This window comes from Colius striatus, chromosome 1, assembly GCF_028858725.1.
Source record: "Colius striatus isolate bColStr4 chromosome 1, bColStr4.1.hap1, whole genome shotgun sequence".
Classification (NCBI taxonomy): domain Eukaryota; kingdom Metazoa; phylum Chordata; class Aves; order Coliiformes; family Coliidae; genus Colius; species Colius striatus.
The window spans coordinates 111,808,507-111,827,635 of record NC_084759.1 but is presented as its reverse complement, the minus strand read 5'-3'; the positions used below and the strand labels follow the sequence as shown (position 1 = coordinate 111,827,635).

General features: G+C 37.4%; 1 protein-coding gene across 1 annotated transcript in view; it reads right to left on the bottom strand.

The window, feature by feature from the left end:
• Positions 1–341: 341 nt before the first annotated feature.
• Positions 342–19,129, bottom strand: part of PROS1 (protein S) — a 31,863-nt gene continuing 13,075 nt past the window's right edge. Inside the window, exons 8-15 of the mRNA XM_062003230.1 lie at positions 15,091–15,212; positions 12,571–12,689; positions 10,333–10,522; positions 9,262–9,429; positions 8,058–8,226; positions 6,654–6,802; positions 5,606–5,819; positions 342–2,787 (exon numbers count right to left, since the gene is read on the bottom strand). Coding sequence (XP_061859214.1) covers positions 2,642–2,787; positions 5,606–5,819; positions 6,654–6,802; positions 8,058–8,226; positions 9,262–9,429; positions 10,333–10,522; positions 12,571–12,689; positions 15,091–15,212 — 1,277 coding nt within the window. The 3' untranslated portion in view covers positions 342–2,641. The remainder of the gene's footprint in view (positions 2,788–5,605; positions 5,820–6,653; positions 6,803–8,057; positions 8,227–9,261; positions 9,430–10,332; positions 10,523–12,570; positions 12,690–15,090; positions 15,213–19,129) is intronic.

Here is a 19,129-nt window from a genome sequence, read left to right as displayed (position 1 = left end):
AGGTCCAGCTGTTCTGTATAAACACTCAATGGCCCTTACTGAAATTATTATGCATAAAAATATGATGAAATACATCTAATGAAGAAGAAATGATGGGAATTGAGAGCTTTCATTATCTTCTGTCTTCTGCATGTAGCTTTACGCAAAGTTTAATTTCTTCAGGCAATATTAAACAATCAAGACACTTAAAACTTTACCTAAAGAATACGGATGCCTATGTGGATAGCATATTGAACCAATTATTTTATTTAATGCTGAAGATTATCACAATCTCCTGAATAAGCCATGTGACCACTAGAACAAGTCTTGCATAGTGAAAATAAACAAATATACAAATACAATTTATAATGAAAAGAAACTTGCAAATGCTGCTTTATTTAATTCTTACAATAGGGAGGCACTTTACAGTTCTTCTTAATGTAAGAGGTTTCATTGTAACTACAAAATCCTAAAATACTACTTAATGAAAACAGAAATTATGTTTGTGTGAGAAAATGAAGGGGGTTTTTTTGTTTTCATCTCTGCACCATTTATTACACTTCATTAAACCTAAAAAAAAAAAAAAAACCCAAAACAAACCAACCCACTCAAAAACAAAAAACGTTTTCTGTTCACAGAGGCTGACAACATGCACTTAGAGGGTTACTGACACTTTGTGTTCCTCATCTCATAATTTCTGTGTTGTTCAAGGCTAGAGGCTGACCCAAGGGCTTTCCAGAATTCAGTGGACGCTGCTGAGATAGTATAAAGCATCACATGTGTATTTGATAGTCAAAAGTCTCAATTCAGCTCTGTTTTGCATGCAAAACCCACTTATTTCAGTCAAGTTATTCTTCAACTTAGGTCTAAATTAAAAAATGGGTGTGCTGGGATAGGAGGAGAGCCACAGAGATGTTTTTTCTGTAGTTATTTCACCTCCATGAAGTCTGGAGAAATCAAAGCTTTTCTTTTTTTTTTAACATGCCATCCTAGAGAAGTGAAGTAGTAGTTCACTTCCAGTTAGCCCCTGGGTGTCAGCCAAATCCTATTCCTGTTGATAAGCAACTATGTATGAACAGTGCTGGCCAGCTTTGGAGACTGCACTGAGGCTGGCTGCTGTGAAAGGCAGAGCAAATCCTGTATTACATTACACGAGTTGGAAGTGAACAATTACCTTTGACAAAGCAATAATGTTGAAAGATGGGCTCAGATTCTGCAATACTGATGTACTAACATTAGTACTTAGAAATGAAAGAAAGCTCTCTAATGTCACTGGGAACATCTCTGGAGAAAGGCAATCCTCAAAATGAATATTGTCACAATCCATCCTCCTATACATACGTTTCCACTTCAATGTCTCAAGTGAAGAAAGCAAACTCAGGTCAAGAATCCTGGCAGATAAATGTCTCTCAGGTTGATGAATGAGAGTATATATTCATTGCTTAGAGCAATTTTCTTGCTATGTATCTGGTTTGGGGTTAACAAAACCGCTAGGTGAGCTGCACAGGGAGGCTTCTGGTTGTGTGAAAATGAGGTTGAAAGAGGAAAGAACACTTGAAGGATGCTAAAGAAATATTAGAAATGCTTGAAATGAGCACACTTGGGGAAAACAATACTTTTCTAATTACCTATTCCATTAAAGTCAGCTGAGCAGAATTTGGCTTTACATTCTGATGTTACTAGCAAAATGTAGGCTTTTGAGTATGTCAAACAACTGCACCAAGGCTCACAAAAAAATATCTTCTGGGGCTCTGTGAATGCAAGGCTGACCTAAATAAAGGGAATATGGGAGACCATTAGGGGGTGTCCATATCGAGGAGTGCTAGATTTGTCACGAATGGAAGAGATGTTTGCCAGTTTCTCAGGTTTACTTAGCAAATTCCAGTTTGATGCCCTGTGATGAAGACCAGAGCTCCTTCTTTCAAGCTGTCTTCCTTGTTTTCCAAAATTGTCTGGGGTGTATTTTAACCCACTTTGAAAGTAAATTACCTGACCTGATCCAGAACTGTTAGAAGTCTAAACCTGGATTCCTAAGATAGAAGAATTAAAGCTGTTACAATATAGCAAGAGCTACTTTACTAAAATTGAGCTACTTACAAAAAACATTTCAGTTTTGAAGTTGCTTTACCAACATTGGTACAACTTGTAAACATATTCATAGAGAGCTTTGGCTTCCGATGCTGGGGTATTTTTTTTTCTTTTACCAGAAGCACGTATTACAAAACCTGTACAAATTTGTCTTTGTATGTTATGTGTGGAAAAGTTTAATGTGACTGGTTTTGTTTAGAATCAAATACATTACCAAAATTTGCAACTTGTAACTTTGTGCTGATATATGAAAAATAAGGAGTAAAACTGGTTCTAAACAAAAATTCCTGAAATGTCTCTCCAAATCTAATATATTGTGGGTGTAATACAATCACAGAAGATAAATCTAGTTCTATCACTGATATGAAAAAAACTGTATTTCACAGAATTTTGATCTTGATTGTCTATTTACAGCTGAAAAGAGAGGGGATCTTTCCCCCTGATGCTACATAAGACAGAAAAAACATGCTGTTGATTATTTTCCTGGCATGTGTTGAATAAAATAATACAGGCTTCAGACTAATTACACAAATTAAATCTGAAAGAAAAAAGTTTTAAATTAAGAACTGAATGGTTACTGCATAATCAGTGGGCACGAGTGAGATCTAATGTCATTGTGTTTAGAAATGGCTTCATCCAGATCCAGCTGTCTGTCGTTGACCTTCACCTCCATGCAACCATTGTAAAAAGTGGTAACTAACGTAGCACCCAGAGGAACATCTGCACAGAAACACAGTCAACTTATTAGGCCAAGGCATGCAAATTCTTACGTATTTTTCATATTCACAAAAAATCCTGGGGAATACTCCATTCCCCATCCATTAGTCAGTTACGGGAGAAGAGAGTAACTTGGCAGGAAACAAGACTTAAGTTCCTCTGCCTTTTCTTTGAGATATAGTCAGCAAAGCTGAGAAAGCTCAGTAAAATTTGAAATATGCATTAGAAATCTATTCCCATCAAGGAAACTTATCTATATGAATGTTTTTCATAGTAGCATTTCCTGTATTAACAACAATGAACCAACAGTTTGTTTCCAGGAGTCCACTGTTCTTGTCCTGATTTAGAAACAGATGTTTAGGGGTTCAGAGGTCACAGAAAGAACCATCTTGCTCCTGCCAGAAAGCTACTCTGGATTTGTATTTGTAAGTTCTCAGATAGGGGACCCTGGGAATTCCACACATTTTGCTGCTTCCTTACTGCTGCTTCAAAGCAAATTCTCTGTAAAACACTCACTTTATCTGCTGCTTATTTATGTATTGTCTGGGTTATGGCAACATCATTTCATGAAATCACTTCCCAGAAACAATTTTTAAGCACAAAATCAATCAGGTGTTGCTCTGAGGTCTTGGGATACAACTGGATTCTTACAAGGCAGACATAAGGTTTAGTACCTTATTTTTTTTTTTTAAAGTTAAATCATCCTATCCCGCCTAGAAGATAGACTTGATTGTCCAGGAAACAAGAAGTGTTGCAAACAAGGAGTCTTTGGCAGTATTAGTTTAGTGGTTTGACTTGATGACCTTAAAGGTTTTTTCCAACTGTAACAATTCTATGCTCCTTGTGATTTCTTTTTTTAAATTTTGCTGTAAGCTGAGGTGCTGCAAAACAGTCCCGTGAATCATGTTCTTCTATTCTTTTTCACTCCAGTGATAACATTGCTGTTATAGGACTATGCAAGTCTCATTTAGCCTGCACTGGCTGGCTGAATTCATTAACAGAGATATACACCCGTGCTGTTACTAGTTTGAATTAACTGACGTCAAAAATGAGGACTTTGGGTCTTCATTAAATGCATATGTTTGTTAGGTGCTTTTTAACCATACAGTTCTGTGTACTGTAGCTCAGTGTGAGGATCATTACCAAGCTTTTAGACTGCTTAGTATCCCAGAGGCTTTCCAGGGGTGAGCTACAGTGAGAAAATGGATTGTGTAACCAAACTGGCTGTACATGGGGACCTAAACTAGTCTTCCTATATTACTTTTTCTTTCTTTGGTAACAGCGAGTGTTGTGGAAAAGTCTCCTTTGGATAGTGTGAGGTTTTTGTTACTTTTTTGAGACCTCCAAGTAGAAGCTGTTTATGCATACAGAGTTTTTTTGTTAATTTACATGTTGAAGAGACCTTTTAAACCTGGGAGATTACACTTGTTTTTAAGGAGCAACAAGTAACTACTAGTTGCTGCTTATCTATTTGGAATGCATAACTGAAGACAAGCCCTTAGCTCTTAAGATGACAATTACTCTGTTGCTGACAATGTACTAGAAAAATATCACAAAGATGAAGAAGTCTAAATGATTCTAAGAAATAACTGGTATCTCAGTTAAGTGACTATGTCTCGGTTAACCTATAGATGCTCCTCTACTAAATAAACACTGACTTTATCTCTTGTAAAAGTGAGCAAGTCTTACAAAAACACCGACACTTCCCTATGGTGGTAGGTGACAATATTGTGCCATTCTATACATTCAATTTTTATTGAACTCATCTAGTTATCTGGTTTCCAAGACTATATCCATTAAAAAACAAAATTAGAGGAGAAACTGTCACACTTGGTGCCTAAATCTTGATACATCTGTGATTACTTGTTCTCTACACATCTTCATACACTGGTAAATTCCAACATGTGGGTCTGGATACTGAGGCAACTACCACTTCAGACAGAGGCTGTGGTACCTGCAGTGCTGCCCTAAACACCTTCCTTCTATGCTGACCTAGTGAGGCCTGTGCATCCTTGCCTCCTGCAGAAGAAATACACTGAAAATAAAGATCAGCTATGGACACTGCAGCTTACATGTAAAATGGAAGTTAATTCAAGACCATGTTGATCAAACTCTTTTTCCCTAGGAATTGTAACTTACTTTTCCTAAAATTATAGAAGATACAGAAAAGCTCTATTAGTAGTAGTGTTGTAACCATAGTGTCTTTCCCCCACCCATTTTCAAGTTTTAGATCTTAGGCTTTGAAAAGTCTTCATCTCTGTCTATGCCATATTTCTTCATGATTCACCTTGAAGACAACTATTTTATAGATAAGCATGTGTACACTTTCTGTACAAAACAATGCTTGTACATGTCTTAAGACTGGAGATACACTTTCAGCTTGCCTTAAACAAAATATTTGCTGTTTCTGTCTCAAAGATCTCCAGTCATTTATTGCCTAGAGTTAAATTGCTGAAGCCATATACCTGCACTTCTGACACCTGATTTACTTAAAAATGCTTGGTTTTCTTATGTGCTTGATGCAGTTCCTAAATTGTGCCAGATGGTGGTATTTCAGAAATAAGCAATACTCACTCCTCCCCAGCTCAAACATTATCCAAATTCAAACCCCTAGAGAGAGACTCCTGCCTTTTAATGGGCTTAATAATGCTACTGTTGAAGTGGCCTCCCTCAAAAGCTGAATGGACTGGAATAAATAAGAAGCACTGGGAGGAAAAATACTGGTTTTTTTGTAAATCTCTAGGCTTTTTTTAGCTCAGATAAGGCTGATATAATCAGGCTTGTACAAATAATCACATTACTGAAAAGAAACAGAATTCACCTGGCAGGCCGCCCAAGTAGGTAACAACATTTGCCATCATTGCGTGATGCAGGACAGACAGTTGCTCTGAAGTGCTGCTGTCTGTGTGTGAATCAACAGACAGTTCAAGTCGCTGTTTGGTTACCAGAAGTGCAACCAGAACCTTCCGGGGTGTACATAACTTCTTTGATTCCAGATGTGCAACAATGATGTTTCCAATGGTCACAATGACTTTCTAAACAGAGGAATGTTAGGTCACAAAAGATGTCACATACAACTTTAACACAATTATGCTGATGCATTTTATATTTGGAAGCAGAAGAAAAGGAAAATGTTAGAGCTTTGTTTTAAAAACTGGTACCTTAAGTTGGAAAAGTTACTAAAGTTGATGTATAATCATCCCCTTTCATTATGAAAGCAATTCAGTTGTAGTCTTAAATTTGTAAGTGAGAATATTCACTGTAAAAAAAAAAAAACAGAAAATACTCCACAAAAAAACCTCTGGCTATGGTTCTGAGGTGAAATCTTGTTTCTTTTCCAGGCAAATGGAGAACTACTGCAATTTCAAAGATAACCAAGTGTTCACTATAGACATATTTCAGACAAAAGCATGGATTAGCCATGATGTATAATCATACTCTATCTTGGCATGCCTGATGTAAACAGATGTAAATGGAAACTTAAGGACAAAGAGATCTGTTTATACACTGAAACTAACACGATGACATTAATATCATTATTCTGTTTCTGTCATATTCCTCTTTCTGTTTTGTGCATTTCCAAGGAAAGGTTAAAGAAGACATGATGTAATGGATAGTACCTGACAGAAGAGCACTTAGTGCTTGTCACTGCTGTAGCAATTGTTAATAGTAATTTATTTTAGGCAACTCACTATATGATCTAAGTGATTTTCAATATATTTATTTAGCCTACCAGGTCTACTGCAAGTAAATGTGAGTAGCTTTCATTTTTTAGTTTGATTTTTCATGAATGAAGTAGTCAGTTAAGTGGGACAAAACCAAAAGGTGTGACATATATATACCAGTTGCTGTGATAACTGTAAGATCACCTGTGAATCAGAGGAGTCAGAGTCCACTATGGACACAGCAAGAGGCACCGTTTCATTAGAAACCAAGGCAAACATAACACCAGTGTCCGTGGATGGGCGAATAGTCATAGTGACATTTATTAGCCAGTCATCAGCACTGTCAAGATTTTCTGTTTTAAAAAGAATAATCAAAATTAATAAATTAATCTGGTAATGAAATATTAATATGGTGTTAAAATCAGTATTTTATCTGCTCCCACGGTGGAAAAATTAGCACTAATCTCCAGAAAAAAACAGTAAACTTTGAATCTGCCCCTCCTCACACCTCAAAACCAACTTTTAACCCTGAATCTTCACTAATCTTCTGTGCTTCTTGGACTTTTTTGCTACCTTTTCAATTCTTACAAGGAATATGTCCTGTATTCATTAGAAGTAAGTTCAAAATTAAAACTAAAAACCTAATGTGCTCATAAATTGCTTCCACTGAGTAGAAATTGGCAGTTCTCATACTTTTACATTACAAAGCAGTTCCACTATTAAAATGGGAATGTGCAGGTGCATAAAGTAAACATGTAGATGGTGTGAATATAATTTCATATGATGCATAGTGAAGCTAATATAAAAATTACAAAATGTAACAAATACCTCTTTTAATAGTATCTTTCTTTCCAGTGCCTCTTCCCCCACCACCCACCTCCCTCATTCATACCTAGTACTTTATTGATTTCTACTAGTTTTCTTGAGGAAGCAGAAATCCTAAAATATGAGGTGAGATATATTCCTACACAAAGTCAAATGGGCAGGGAAAGAGTGGGCTGTAACAGCTCATAGAAAGGCAGCAGTAGGTGCAGGCAGCCTCTCAGATTTGGACAATAGGATTTGGGATGATGCTCAAGAGATGTTTTGTCTGGGGTTCTTGGGTGTGCACAAGGAGATTCTGGATTGGAAATTTTGAAATTAGGACATAAGGTCAGGAAAGAAAGTTCTGTTTTCAAGAAGAAGCAAGAGATACTCCTAAAATCTCTAGATAGGAGGCCCACTTAGAAGCAGAATTGCACACACATTACACAAAACTATTAGTGATCCTCTTCTCCAACCCCAATCCTCTGTTTCTGTCAGTAATATGGTAGCTTTCACCATTAACAAACAGGGGACAGAATTAGATCTTTGGAAGGTGAATGTGTTCAACAGTCCCCATCCTTTGCAGATAAATATGCTTCCTGACCTAAAGCACTTCAAAAATTAAATGGATGCCACCAATGGAACAGAACTCTCATTCAAGTAATTTTTAATGGAAGTATGAAAATCATTACTGGATGCTTAGTTTGTGTGTGTTTCCCTTTTTTTTCTTTCTCTCTCTTAACAATTCATTGGTTCCACTACCAGCTCAGCAAGAAATATAGCAATAGACAGAAAAACACTTACTATAGTTTATCTGAAATTTTGCCATTCCAGTGCCAGGGTAAAAGGATCCCCTCCCCACTGATACTAAACAGTGTTTGCTTTGTTTTTCTTGAATAACTTCTTTTACACCTGAATGTCCTTGATTCATCAGGTTCCAGGCACGAATACATCCGTCTAGCCGAGGGTTAATCTGTAGGAGAATTACAGCACTAGGTGTTTGAATTTAGAGGTGTTTTAAGAATGTTAACAATAAGGCATTACTTTATATATCAACTTATTTCTATGTAGACAGTAATAGCTTTCCCAGTGCTATAGATTACAGCACCACAGGCTGAGAGAAAACAAATGGCATGTGTTTAGTACCTCAGCCTTCAAAAGGTATTTCTGATTTAATAGCATTTCCCATTTTGATGCCAGTAATCTGTACAAAATAGATTGCTTCAATTTTTAAAGCTCATTTTTAAAGCTTCTCTTGCTTTGGTCACAACAGCTTTTCCGTAACTGAAAGACAATGATCACTAGCGTTGCTTGCTCCTTGATCAAGTTTTCATCTCCTTGTACCAGAGCACAAAGAATTTATTGGGATTACTTTCTTCTGGCTAAGGGAATATTGCTGTATTCTTTCATATTTTTTCTTTCTCTTTTTAGCACAAATGGAAGCAAAAAAAATTAAAAAAAGGTGCAGCCTGTATGGTACAGTTACTTTTTGCCTCTCTGTTTAGACTACCAATTAGTTTTAGGGTTCCTAGACTGTGAAGCTGACAGTTGCAACAACTTGACTGTACCCATCCTCAGCATAAGGCAGAGCTGTTGAGGATGGAAAACTGAAAGAATCATGGGCCTTGTCTAGCCTGGGCTATTATAAAACCTTGTGAAAATTAAAGCTCATTGTGCTGCCTGCACAGGGGAATCCATACCTTTTCAGAGCCTAGCAAAAGCCAGCATTAGAAACGTGAATCATTATGAAAAACTCTTGCAGTAGAAGTGGTGCTGATCTAGGGAATCTTAAAGCTATATTAGGAAACAGGCTACAGAATCTTGAAAGATTAGTCCATAAGTGCTCTGTTTTTACAACTGAAACTTAACTGAAGACGGACTACAAAGCTTAATAACCTGATTTGAACTTTCTAAATGCTGCTCTTCCTTTCCCTGTGCCTAAGTACACAATACAAAACCAAACAAGTAGCAGAACAGTATTAATCAACGTGACTCTTATTTTAGTTACCTGCTTAACAAGAGCATTGCCCACTTTGAGAGGTAATCCTGCAATGTATACTTTAGTCTCCAAGAAACCTTGTGATTGTTTAAAAAGAGTTCCTGGGCTGTTAATACTCATCACGGCTTCTTTAGCTATTTTTACACTGATGCTGTGTTCCAGTTCTTCAACTGATATCTAGAATTAAATACAAATAATTACATAAATACACACATGAACATGTAGAATATTTGAAATACTAGTTGTATATACCTGTCATAGCTATTTAGAGAAACAGTAACAGACTTGTAAAATAGTTTTAGTGTAGTCAATATTTACAATACATTTAAACTTGAATCATGACAATTGTCTATATCCATGGACATTCACAGGAGTATGATATTCCATTCCACCCTCATCCTGCCCCTGGGAAAACCCATGCAGTTATGAGATATGGAGATGATTTCTACAAATGCTCTATATCCAAACAACATCTGGCATAGAGTTCTCCGTGTCACTGCAATTTGCTACAAAGAGTAGATATTTTTTTAATCTGAAGGAAGTTGTACTGAACTGAAACAGGAGGTCTATGCAGAATCCTACCTTCTCTTGCCCCCCCAACCTTTCTTTAGAAACAAACAAACAAAACCTAACTGATGTTAATGATTTAAGTACAATTTATAGACAGTCTAAGTGAGCAAAGACTTTCATCTTGGGTAGGCAAGCATGAAGAACCAGAGCGATTCCTGGTTTAGCAAATGTAAAACCCATTCTCTAGACAAAGTATCTAATAGTTACACACTTGATCAGGCAATTACACTTCTTAATATTCCGCTGCCTCCCTTTTCATGACTACAAAGAATAATTCCTATGTTGTCAGTTAGTAGTAGTTGCTTCTTTCTTGATTTTAAACAGGGGTCATGATTTCTCAGATATAAGGCATTCTTGTGTTTTTCTTGGTTGAATTTTGAATCTGGGATTTGAGGGCTTCATTTTAAGCCTTTTTAATAGTTGCATAGTTTCTCCCTACTTTACTTATCAAGACAGAATGTTCCCATAGTGGGTTAAGGGAAGGAAACGGGAGAAGAAAACCCAGCTTACTATGTGCCACAGTCCATCATTAATAGCTTTGCCTCCACTGGTGACTTTTGTTACAAATTCATTCTTGAACTGAATTTCAATCTTCCCATCACGAAGAGCAAGCAAGATCCATGATGTACTGTCAAAGGATTCTGCATATAGTATAACTCCTTCTGCATCATATGTTCGGAAATCAAATTCTGCTGTGAATCTGAGTTGTGAAGAAGGAATCTTAGTAAGAAGACAGGAAATGTGAAATACTGTATAGCTTAGAATAATCCACTAATAGGATAAAAACAGTTCATAGATATTAACCTCTTGATAATTCTGTATCTGAGTAGTTGTGATATTTGCACACAATCAATGAAAAGCAGAATCTAATCTAGGCCTTGCTCATCTGAATCCAGAGAAAAGTTTTGAGATTAATGCCCTAAGCTAAAATTTGAAGGAGTTAGTTCCCAAATCTGACCTTTACATGTAAAAGATATCACACTCTGTTGAGTAAGAAGATGTCATGTTCCTATTAAATTTCATGGAGATGCAATGCAGTGAAAAACATCCATGACCTATGATGTGCTTCAGTAAAACAGAATTGCCAAGTGTTGTCCTATAACAATTAAAACCTAGCAACTTGCTCTGGCTACTACTGCCTTTTACATGTCATTCTCTAATTTGAAGATTTGTCTGGATCTTGACAATTGAATGTGTATATGTAGGAAAATTATGGTTTACATTGTAGTATCTGTTCAGTGGAAGAGAGAGAATATCAGTATAGTGAAAAAAAGTCCTTGTATCCTAGAACTTTTGGACTAGATATGTAGATTAAGGATAGAAAGAGAATACAAAAAGCATTTGGAAGTTAGGATTTGCTAAAGACAACAAAAGAAACAAGTAAAGATGCTGTAATTAAGGACTGAGTTGCTTTTGCTGTCTTGTTCTTTGTGCACTAGATGTCATTGTCTCTCATGCAGACTCACAGAAAAATCATTCTTTATTTACAGACACTATTAAGACAGCTTCAAACATTTATCATCTTAGAAAGGTCCTTCTAAAGAACATTAATACCTAGTCAACCTGGAATAGCAGCAGATGAAAAAGTTCTCAATATTTATGTTCTTCTGTAAGTTTTTGAAGGCTCTAGGGATCACCAGCTCAATAGCTGCTATTACCCTCAAATTGTTTGGTCTGTAAGTCAAGGAATGCTGCAATTTGAGCTGCTGCAGTGAAGTCCAGGAGTACTACAGGTCCCTTTAGTACCATTAGCAATTGTTCTGACAATTGTAAAGGAAATAGCACTGACAGTGCTCTAGACAAGGTACTGTGCTCTATCAGTGTCTTCAGAGCACCCTATGAAAGGAAGAATGGGGGTCGGGGTGAAGAATTTGCCTGGATTTGTTTCTCAGTAGTATAGGTGCACCATACCACAGCTGCTACCCAGAGCAGAAGTGAAGTAGCAGCAACATCCAAATGAAAACCATTCCCATATATATAACTGGTACTGTAATTACTATATGGTAATTATTTTCTTATTTAACACCTGAATTTTATGGTGAAAATTCTAAATACCTTCCTGTATTTGTATCACTGCCTCCCACTTTCTCTAGTCCCTGCTCTTCCCTTCAGAGGAAAAGTAAGCTTCTGTCATGAGAAAGCACCAACAAACCAATGGGACCTACAGCTGGTTAAAGTTACTCTCCTCAGTCCTCTTACTTTTTTGCCCTCTCAACTCTGGATCTCTTTGAACTCTTTCTGCCAGTCCACCTCTCCCTACAATAGCACAGGTAACCAGGGCTGTAATGGCTGGAAGACTCCAACTCTGTTATTTACAGATATGGTCTCATCTGAATGTCAGTGGTGCATCCCTTGCCCCAGCTGTGTGCTGTTTCCTGTCTGGGACACCATGGCTATGCCTCCTACCTGCTTCTGGGTTATCTGGAAGAAAGTTGTTGACCTTTTAGTAAGAGAGTAGCCGTCTATACTGATGAGGTAGCTCAGGGACATGGTACAAACATGATAAGAGATGCTGATTCCAGATAGATTACTCTTGCCTGTCCACTTTCAAATGAGTCCAGCTTTCTCTAAGTGATAGTACATGTAGGAATCAGAGTTAATGCATTCTCCATATAAAGGTATCTTAACAAATGGGGAGACAGTGACATAATTTATGCATGTACCACACTCTTTCTAAACCCTCAGAAAAGTAACAGAAACAAATCTTCATAATTTCAATGCATACTTTTATCAATAGCAAAGGCTCACCTTGTGACATTTGGCAATTTAAACTTTAAGTGCAGAACAGGAATTCCTGTAAATTGCTCTGCCAGGTAAAGCAGTTCATAATTCTTTTCAAGATTCAGTGGGATACATGCAGTAACAGGCTGTAAATGGTAAAGAATAAGAAGCTGTTAATGCATTTTGATAGTTCATGAAGCAACTCCTATTGCTGCCTGTAATCCTGTCTTTTTTTTTTTAATGTTTTTTGTTTTTAAAGCAGTGGCCTACATGGTTTTTTGTTTGTGGATTTTTTTTTTTCAAGTTGAATACCTACATACAAATGAAGGGGTTTTCGTTTTGCTTGAAATAGCCATTATTTAAACGGCTGGAGGATAATTCAGATTGATGCACAGCTCTGGTGGATTGCAATCTAATTAAGTGTTTCATATTTGAATTAAGAATTCAAATCTTCCATCAGGCACTTTCCTTTCACCAGAGACCTGTGACACTTGCCTACTAGGGTCTGACAGGCTCCATTATTTAAGTTATCTGGAATCTAAACCTGATCAGGTGCTAGAAAGGAATGGAACCAGAATTATATCCTGAAGATTTAGTTTAAAAACCTTTTCTTTTTCAATATTGATGTACAACTACTCGTAGTTGAACAATCTCTAGTACTATTAGAATCGCCTTCCTAGAATAAAAACTATCAATTCACAAGTGGATTAACTAATAGATTAACAGAAAGTGTTTCTATCTGGCTGTTCCTTCAATGTAGTTGTCCTATTTGAGCTCTGTAAAGGAATGCTGACAAAATCAACACCTCAATTTCTGCTGAAATAGCACTAAATTAAAATTCCAGATTACTGGTAATGCAGATATAAAGACTAAGTATTTGTGGCAACTTAATGGCCTACAACAGCATATAAAACTAGGATTAATCCTAATGTTATAGCCAGTTAATGTAACTCATTAGATTCAGCCAACTGCAGTTGCAATGAGAGGGGAAAAAAAAAAGGTGCTTATTCTTTCAGGTATTCATCTACCTGTAGTTTTAAACAAAGATGTTTATATCCAGGAATGTCTATTTTATGTACGGTGCAAGTTTAAACTAGTGAAACATTCAGTAAACAAATGTCAAGTATCCATTCTAAGGTACTGTTGACTTTTTTGTCTTCTGAAACTGTGATGTTATATTTAAAGTAGTATCTACAGCTCTTGGATTTAAAAGTAAAGCACTCATTTCCTTTTGGTACAGGGAACTTGTCGCTGCATGCAGAGACAGGTGGGAAGACTCTTCCAGAATGTGTTTTAGAGCACCTGTCTCATGACTACTAAGAGTCTACAGTCTCTTTGTTCTAAACTTACCCCTTGGAAAGACCCCTTGAGTATCTTACATACAATGCTAGCATAGTAGTCTTAAAGAAGAAATGGATCTAGACTAGGTGTGAAGGGCTTTTCTGTTCTCAAGACAATGCCGTACCTTGGTAAAAGTTCACAATGCAGTTCCCAAATTCTGACTTCAGTATTCACAATGTAGCAGTTTCATTAAATGTATATAGGTATTCATCCTGAACTTTATGGCTACTTCATTTTATGTCTGCTACTGTCACTAGTCTTTATTTTCCACTGATTAAACTTGGTTTTCCCATTTAAAAGGCCTGAAACTCACTTCTGGACAGTTAATCACTTTTGAACAACGGTATTGAAAATAACATGTAATGAGGCTAGAAGATACTCTTGCTATTTCATGAATAAGCAAAATGAAATATGACTGCAATTGTTGTTCAGATATTAAATTTCAGAAAGTACAAACAAGATTAATATACATGCTAGAACTTGTCAGACCTTGTCTAAGTCAATTTTGTTATCCCATGTTAAATAAAGGTAGTGTTTTTTGGCAGCTCACTTAGTGTAACAAGTCTCAGCCTGCCTGAACCTTTCAAAGTATTCAGAGAACTATTAACAACAAAATCCTTAAACTGTGATTCTGCAAATTTTCAACTTTCTGCTACTAAGATGTGTAAATTATCAAACAGAGCAAAAATGGCTGATTTTGGCTGCAAGATGCTCTTCAATTGGCAAGTATTACTAGGTGCTTTTCCTTAAGTTATGGCAGATGACAACTGTGGAAAACATTCCATTTTGTTTCAACCCAAACAGGCAAAGCATAGAGTAATTCTAAAAGAGTGAAAACTTTTGTGTAATCTAAGGAAAACTTGGGAACCAATGGACTATTGTGGCTCTGAGTAAGCTAAACAAGAATTATTTGTTTGATGAGAGAAGGCTGGGGCTTATTTAGGAAAGCTGCAAATAATAAAGATGATTGGCCTAAGGCAGGCTTCTCTTGACAGGAAGCCTGTAAGTAAACATGCATGAACTGAATGGCATCCAAATCCCTACCAGGTCTCCTTTGTAAGCCAAAGGACAGGTCAGAGTACGCCGCATTTTATTAGCAATTTTGAATCAATTCTCAAATAGCTTCCTATTTTTTCTTAACCTGTCACCAAGAAATATCCAACTTCATGATTTTGCTACATGGAATTTAACACAATGCAGTTTTACCTCACAATTCTTCATGTCCTTAGAGAGCTTGAACCCTTTCTTGCCATCACAGTAGCAATTATAACTTCCTGGAGAGTTTACACAGAGCTGAGCACAAACATTTTCAGCACATTCATCGATATCTAGGAGAAATGGAAGCATGCGGAAAGATTTATTCAGATTATTCATGGCACGGGACTGAAAGCTCACATAATATATTAACAGAATAATGAACACGATGGGTTCTCAAACATACCATGGATCCAATAGGTGACTGCTGCTAAGCTAAAGGATGTCTCCTACTTAAAATTTACTGGGTGTACAAGACCTAGTAATCTGATAGAGGTCTTGCATGCAGAGCTGGGGAAAACTTGTTCTGATTTGTGAGGCTGTAGAAGCTGAGCTGTAAGACGGCTGAATTAGTCAGTCACCTCAATAAATCACTACCATTTAGGGCAAAAATGCCATTCTGGGCACTCTGGGGCAGATCTCTTCCTTTTCCTGTAAGATATGACCAGAATTGGGAGTATTAAGAGTATATATGTCAAGTATGTGGAGAAAGGATGTGTTTTATTCACGCAGACTCAATATCTCAAGGCAAAATACCTGTTAAAATAACACACAGTGATCTCACAAGTAACTAAGTTTTGGTGAGCACACCCTTGTGGAGCTCAGTTTGACTTGATCTGTGGATAAGCCAAACCTACTAAAGGAATTTTATTTTCCATTTAGTAGGCTGTATACTATAAACACTTTAGAAATTACAGGCTGTGTAAAAAGGCAATGTGTTAGATTTCTAGTACAGAAACAAACACAATCTCTCCTGGATAACAGAATCTAATGAGGGTAATGTTTGGCCTCAGATTAAAGAAGCTGCAATACTTATTTTGAAACAAATGGCCTTTCAGGTGAGAATAAACAATTTTCTACCAATACATGCATTTAAAAAAACAAACTAAAAAACCACACCAAACCTTGGAAAAACTGTTACTTTGTAGTGAGCATGAGTATTTTCACTCCAAAACATGGTACTATGTTTAACAGCTTGTGGATGTTGTACTGAGTTCTTCCTCTGCTGTCGTCCACAATCACAGGCAAGTTTCTTTACTGCCAAGTGCTAGCAGTTTCTACATTATTTAAAGGGACAACAGTTCATGAATAGGTTGAGAAAATTGGTCTCATGTTTGACTGAAGAGTTTCCTGTTACTAAACTGTCTCCTCTTCCTCATCTTTTCCGTAAGTCATCACTGCAAGGGCTCTGTGCTCAGGCTTACGCTCTCTCATATGTGATCTTGCCAGAAAAAAAAAAAACTGTACTGGTCCGTACTACAGCTAATACAGACAGAAGTAAAATTCTGCTTAAGATCTAGTCACATACTGTTTCAGTTTTCCTGCTGACACCACAATCTGACATGAGCCTGTGTAAGCTACAGCATTCAAATGTAGTCTTCTGTTGGTGTCTGTGTAATTTCTACCTCCTTCTGCTTATCTCCCACTCTACACTGATCTTCAGAAGCTGGATGGCCCTCTATGTAGGCTGGTCTATGTGATGCCAGCTTTCACATTCACTCTTCGCATGAATGACTATAAGGACTTTTCTAAGTCACTTGTGACTTAGCAATTGGAGTTTTTTTTCTGTTTCTTACCTCTGCTCTGCCACACTGAGAACCATCTCCTGCTGTGTATCATAGAATGGTAGGGGTTGGAATTGACCTTTAGAGATCATCTAGTCCAACCCCTCTGCAGAAGCAGATCTACCTAGATTAGGTTGCATAGGAACATGTTCAGGCGGGTCTTGAAGACCTCCAAGGACGGAGACTCCACAACTCCTCTGGGCAGCCTGTTCCACTGCTCCATCACCCTCACAGTGAAAGGGTGCTACACCTCGCAGTGTAGCAGGCCAATAGAATACAATAGTGAAGTTTTTCTCCCCCTCTTGTTGCAAAGAGTTTCAATGCCATTTTGAGCTACTATAGCAAGTACTATAGTGAGTTTAAGAATGATTGCACTGCATGCTACGTAAGCCTATCACGTGTCTTGGGCATTCTACTGAAATGAATAGGGTGCAATACAGAAATCTGTAGCTGTACAGAATTCAACATAGCATTAGCACTCTGCAGCTAGCTCTACCAGTTCCTTGCTTCTCTTTCGCTAGATGAGCTCTCTCCTTGAAGGGGGTGAGGGGATGGGAAAAGAAACAAAGTTCTTAATAGTTCTCTGCATTCCTATCATAGTACTTTTATAGACATTGAGCTCCAACTAACTGCTCTGTACATGGTTCTACTGACTCTTCTGGGAGAGCTCTCTGTGGATACATTGAGTTATAAAGACACATGGAAGACTGCAAGTCTTTGACTAGCAAGCACTGTCAGCATGTTTTTCTGTTCTGGTGAATGGCTTGATTCCTATTGGAAGACAGTTCCTAAAAATACAAGTGGAGAGGTGATGACTATGGCTTTTTGGATGTATTCCTAGGTTCTTCAGTAGTACTACTTAGGAAAGAAAGATATAAGAGGGGGCTGCAATATCTAAGTGTTTTGTTTGGAGTCTCATTCAAATTTATTTCAATATACTTTGGAGATAATGCTTGTACATTAGTCATGCAGCAGGATGTGGTCAGTAGTTAAGAAATATTTAGTTGATGCATATTTGCAACTGACTGACCCTTTCATTTCTTCCAGCCTCAACTAGATTAACTCTTACTCTTTTATTTGGCATGTGTACTCATTTCCATTTAGAAATTAGTTTATTTGGGGTCTCAATGGAGGATGCCTAACCCAACAGACTGCAAGCTCAGCTTGGTGAGAGGGATTCTGCTGTAAAAGTCACTCCCTAATAACTTCTGGTGACTGTCAATCTGATGTCTACTTAAAACTAAGACTACAAGATATGTTCCAAATGTAGAGCTGGTTTTGCATGTTAGGTAACATGCAAATAAGGCTATGACAAAATCCAAAATGTCGACTAGCCATAATATGCAATAGCTGAGGAGAACACTTTGTGCTCTTTACTATCATGCCTGTTTGGGGGTAAAAAAGAACAAATTTTCATTTTGATTATGATCACTTTGTGACCCGAAAAGGCCAGAAAATCTACCTAGGTCTGAGTACAGAGAAGAAGAAAAGAAAAAAATCACCTGCCAAAATGCTATAGTCTGCTTCACTGTGGAGATGTAAAAGGAAAAAAAAAAATTAAAAATAACACCTCCCAAGAGACTGAGAAGCCCTCTCTCTTTCCATACCCCTCCAAGAGAAGCATAACTCTGTGTAGACACTTTAGGAAGCATTGTTCTCTGGGGAAGATCCTGTATCCCTTCCAGCACTTGAACACCTAGTAGTACAAAAGTAGAACTGGAGAAAATCAGTGTTGAATTCTCTGAAAGCAGGAGTTAATTTTGAGCATGTTCCTCAGACCCTGGGCCTGCACACAAACAGACTTCTGAAATTATTACAAAAGCTTATCATACAGTTTGACATATTAATTTCTACCATTAAATCAATTACTCAAGAGACTTACACCAGTCTTGCAGAGGTGTAAATTTCCATTACTCAAAATGAACCTACTGCTCAAGGGTTAGATCCCCCTCCAGAGTACACAATAGCATCAGAGGGACAGACAAGATTCTTGGGTAAGGATGAAGTCTCTTTCCTTAGCAGACGTTCTGAAATCCCTAATCAGCCCTAATGTCAGGATCTCCCTATATGGAGCTAATTGTCCTGCTACAGAAATGCTGACATGCACAGGCTGGAGGAGACCAAGGTTTTTGGAGGTTAGTTTGTATCATTTATGCTATAATTCTCCTGCTGTTTATTTTTCTTCCAAGTTGCAGTTGGGATCTTTGCAAGTTTGTTTGAGCTATTTCAAAGGCTTCCCACAGATCTGTCCAAATGTCAGTTCCACATCATAAAACAGTCAGTAGCAGCTATTTGCACAAACCCATGAATCTGAGTGGCATCCTGGGTTTATACAGCTGCTTTCAGTGGATGGCTAAAATAGCATGCTTTGGACAAGTTGCTAAGATATGACAAAATTGGCCACAAAGGAGCTGCCTACTGTGTCT